This window comes from Cryptomeria japonica, chromosome 4 (assembly GCF_030272615.1).
Source record: "Cryptomeria japonica chromosome 4, Sugi_1.0, whole genome shotgun sequence".
Classification (NCBI taxonomy): domain Eukaryota; kingdom Viridiplantae; phylum Streptophyta; class Pinopsida; order Cupressales; family Cupressaceae; genus Cryptomeria; species Cryptomeria japonica.
This window is the reverse complement of record NC_081408.1, coordinates 659416680-659421014: the sequence shown is the minus strand read 5'-3', so window position 1 is coordinate 659421014 and position 4335 is coordinate 659416680. Positions and strand designations below refer to the sequence as shown.

Genomic DNA, 4335 nt, shown 5'->3' with positions numbered 1-4335 from the left:
CAACAATTTTTTGTATTTTAGATAGATACATTACAAAAGGTCGGCACATTAAGCATATTATTCAAAATCTAAATTTTTTATTTCATTTATTAAGGATGGAAGAAAATTGAAACATTTAATATACCACATCCTTTTTTTTTAAAATAATTATGTTGTGTTGTGAATATGAAATTTTAACTTTTGTAATTAGATGCATGACTTACTTGTTATATGTATGATTAATTCCTTGATTGTAATCATGAAATAGAATAGAATAAAAGACTCTTAATTATCAAAGAAAGCTTCTAGAACAATATAGACTGATATTTTTGCATTGTGAAGTGCTGACCTTCTGTCAAATCTAAGCGAACAACAAGAAGATGAGGTTAGATGGGGAACACCCAAATATGTGCAGCATAGTGATTAGATATCAACTGTCAGTCACAAAATATATATATATATATATATATTTGAGAGTGGAGCTCCACCATGAAATTAAACATCCAAGTTGAGATGGCGTTTCAGATTAAAAAAACTCACACAGTCGCGATATAAAATCCTTTCCAGCATTGTACTAAAAGTTGCAGCGCATGAACCAGGCTAATTTCATGCTACTATGGCGGTATAGCCCATGTGCTCCGGAGTAGACAGGAATCAGCTGTTTCATCAAGGTCTTTTAAGTCTTAATACGTGTTGCAATATGTTAGGGCAGAATGCTTGACTCTATGTAACGTAGGGCCTAGTTCTTAACGTGAATGAGGGTTGGCCGCTCAAAACATTTGAAAAGTATTAACAATTGCCATATAATGAAGGAAGATTGGTTAAAACGTACACATACAGGAAAACGATGATTTACATATGGTGTGCAACAGCTTTATACACCTTTATTGATTTCCTCGTTTGAAGAATTCAGAGTGAGATGATCTGATGTGACATGAATAGTGTAATGGCCCCCATGGCCCAAAGTGAAAGATATTTTATATATAAGAAAACAAAACATCTCAAATCATCTTCACGAGTTCTTTGGGTTGCACTCTAAAATTGTAGATTATTTAGTACCAAAAGGGTTTGGTTTGTATAACTTTATTTCGCTAAGTGCTTCCGTCAACCTTATCGTTTTCAGGGCTCTCTATGAAATTTGTTTCCATGCCATCAGCAATTCGTATAAGAGATATTTGGAATATTATACAGTTGGTGGAGCATCACTTTCAATCTTTTACTAATTCCGAACCGCCGGTCCTTCCGAGCTTGACTTAACACCTTCTAGGCCCTTCATCTCTACTTCTTGATTCTTCAACAATAAGATATTTAGTATCCAAAACTTTAAGTTATCTCATATTTTCACTACTTATATAACCGTTCTCATAGCACATCCTTAATCTAAAGCTTCTTTTCTCTTTTCTAAAGTAGAATAGTTGTCATTAAGACTCCTCTCCCCACCATTGCAGAGATGGGACAAATGGAGAATACTAATACTTCCCTTGTTCTGATGCTTGTTGGGTCTGCTTTGATGTTATGGTTTCACCCAATACAAGCACAAAATGGTCTTTTCCATGATTATTATGCCAAATCTTGTCCCAAAGTTGAGGCAATCATTCAATCGGTTGTGGCAAAGGCTGTGAAAAAGGAAGCAAGAATAGCTGCTTCCTTGCTTCGACTACATTTTCATTTAAGGTGAGATTTTTTATTTCAATCTTTTATTTTGCGTTATGCATTGCTTGTTTCTTATCATTTTTTTTTTATAGTGAATTGTTGAGTGTGATCTAAAATATTGATGAAAAACAAAAAATTCAATTAAATATAAAAAATATTATGCATTTCTTTTCATTTTTTCTTTGGATGATAGATTACTGAATGCGATCTGAAACATTGATGAAAAACAAAACTCACATAATTAAATCTAAAAATATGACATGATAATTATTAGACTCTGAAAAATCTAATATCTTTGATCCAATCATACTTATTATTTGTGATGTAGGGATGTGATGCTTCACTTCTTCTTGACGACACCTCCAACTTCACAGGAGAGAAGACAGCTAATCCCAACAGGAACTCTGCGAGAGGTTTCAACGTTGTGGATAATATAAAGAGTGCAGTGGAGAAAGCCTGTCCAGGTGTTGTGTCTTGTGCTGATATTCTTGCTGTGGCAGCTCGGGATTCAGTACTCATTGTATGATAAAGCCCACATTAACTTTCTATTAGTACCACCTGGTATTCAAGGAGTATTAGTGTAAAATTGTTACTGATTGTTTTACTACAAATGTTTACAGAGTGGAGGACCTTCATGGGTTGTTCCTTTGGGGAGAAGGGATTCGAGAGGTGCAAGCATACAAGGAGCGAACAATAATATTCCTCAACCCAACTCAACCCATCAGACATTGGAGACCAAATTCAAACTCAAAGGGCTCAACGTGGTTGACCTTGTAGTTCTCTCTGGTATCATTCTATCATATAACTTAAATATGACAGACTGACTTATGTATAGTTAGTTATTACTTACAAACCCTATGCTGTTAACACAACCTGCATTGGTCGCGACCATTCTTGTTAAATGGGTCAGATTTAAACAGCACATTCTAAAATTTGATGTGTTTTGATCTGAACTTTTCTAATAAAACCCATCTGCTTTAATACAATCTACATTGGTGGCTGCCACTTTTGTTTAATAGGTCAGATTTAAACAGCATGTTCTAAAATTTGATTTGTTTGGATTGTTTGGTCTGAGCTTTTCTAATAAAACCCTATCTATTAATGTAATTTAGAAACAAATCAAAATTCAGAATGCATTGTTTGAGCTGATTCCATTTAAGAGAGATAATTGTAATTGTTGATAGATTGAATTGTTTGTAAATTGCAGCTGGACACACCATTGGATTATCCAGGTGCACAAGCTTCAAGCAAAGGCTATACAACTTGACAGGAAATGGAAAGCCGGATCCCACTGTGGACCAGGGGTATTTAAAGCAGTTGAGGACTTTATGTCCCCAAACCGGTACAGACGACAACCAAACCACACCACTGGATCCTGTTAGCCCCACTAAATTTGACACAAACTATTTCAAAAACTTGGAAGTAGGAAGAGGTCTTCTCATCACTGATGAGATTCTGTATACTACAAAAGGGAGCGAGACGGCAGCCTTAGTGAAGTTTTATGCCAGGCATTCCCAGGCTTTCTTCCAACAATTTGCTAAGTCTATGATAAAGATGGGCAACATTACTCCTCTCATCAAGCCTCGTGGAGAGATTAGAAAAAACTGTCGTAAAATGAATTAGTCAGATGTTATCTCTTTTGGATTGAACTTTGAAGATCTGTTATTTCATTGTTGGGTTAAGCATATTTATGTCTTGAATAATCTTTGTATTGGGTGATTTCATAAAACAAACATTTTTAGGCCTTGTCAGGCCAGGCGTGTTTACAGTTCTTGCAGGTGTGTATGTAAATGGCACCATTTGACTGCTATTAAATAAATGTACTCCAGCTTTCAATGGGATTTTTTATACTATTTTGTGGAAAGATTCTTGTGTTTACTAAAGGTACAGACAACTATTCCAGACATAAATATCAACAAAAATATTCTTAAATTATAGTTAGAGATTGTTACCCTTTGTCAATATAGTCACTTTCTAAGAAGAAACTAGATCTATCATTAGAGGAGCTTACATTTTTCTAATGATTAATTTTTTGTGATTCCTTTTCCTTATTATTATTATATATTTTTTTTCGAGTTCTATTGATCTTGACTAATAATATTATTTTTATTAAATAAATAGGAATAACAAGGATCATAATTCTTTAAAAAATAAAATACTTATTAAGATCTGATAAAAACAGCTAAGAACAACCAAAAACCACACAACTCTAAACAATTCAAAAGTTTAGAATATCAAAATAATCATATAGAACTGATAGAAAAAACTAATAACAACCATCAAAACATAAATCATAAGAAAACACCTTAAAGATTACAAAGAGATAGCATAACAAGAGTTACACCCATGATAAAGAAGTAGGGTCTTTCATGTAAATTGATAAGATATTCATCTTGACTAACAATTTAGAAATTTCAATATTGTAACTAAAATATATATTAAAAAATTTGAGTGGTTCAAATTTAAAATATAAATATTTCTTTCTTCTAAATATCTTTTGTACTTATTATCATGTAAAACCAGTAACATTATCTATCTCTTAAAAGAGAGAAAAAATGATAAGTGTTGCTAGCATAAATTAATATATTTGAAAATATGTTGAAAATAAATGTTTGAAATTTAAATAAAGTTAGTGTATGTACTTATCTCTAGGTTTGGCATACATTATGATTTTGATAATGTGCCATTGGGCAATCCATCACC

At 33.0% G+C, this 4335-nt stretch overlaps 1 protein-coding gene across 1 annotated transcript; it reads left to right on the top strand.

Annotated features, from left to right (window-relative positions):
• The first annotated feature begins 1334 nt into the window (after positions 1–1334).
• LOC131061790 (peroxidase 49) lies at positions 1335–3496 on the top strand. The gene is given in 4 exon segments (XM_059220029.1): positions 1335–1699; positions 1961–2152; positions 2253–2418; positions 2840–3496. Coding segments are annotated over 4 exon segments (1044 nt in total). The 5' UTR covers positions 1335–1429; the 3' UTR covers positions 3256–3496.
• Positions 3497–4335: the final 839 nt, after the last annotated feature.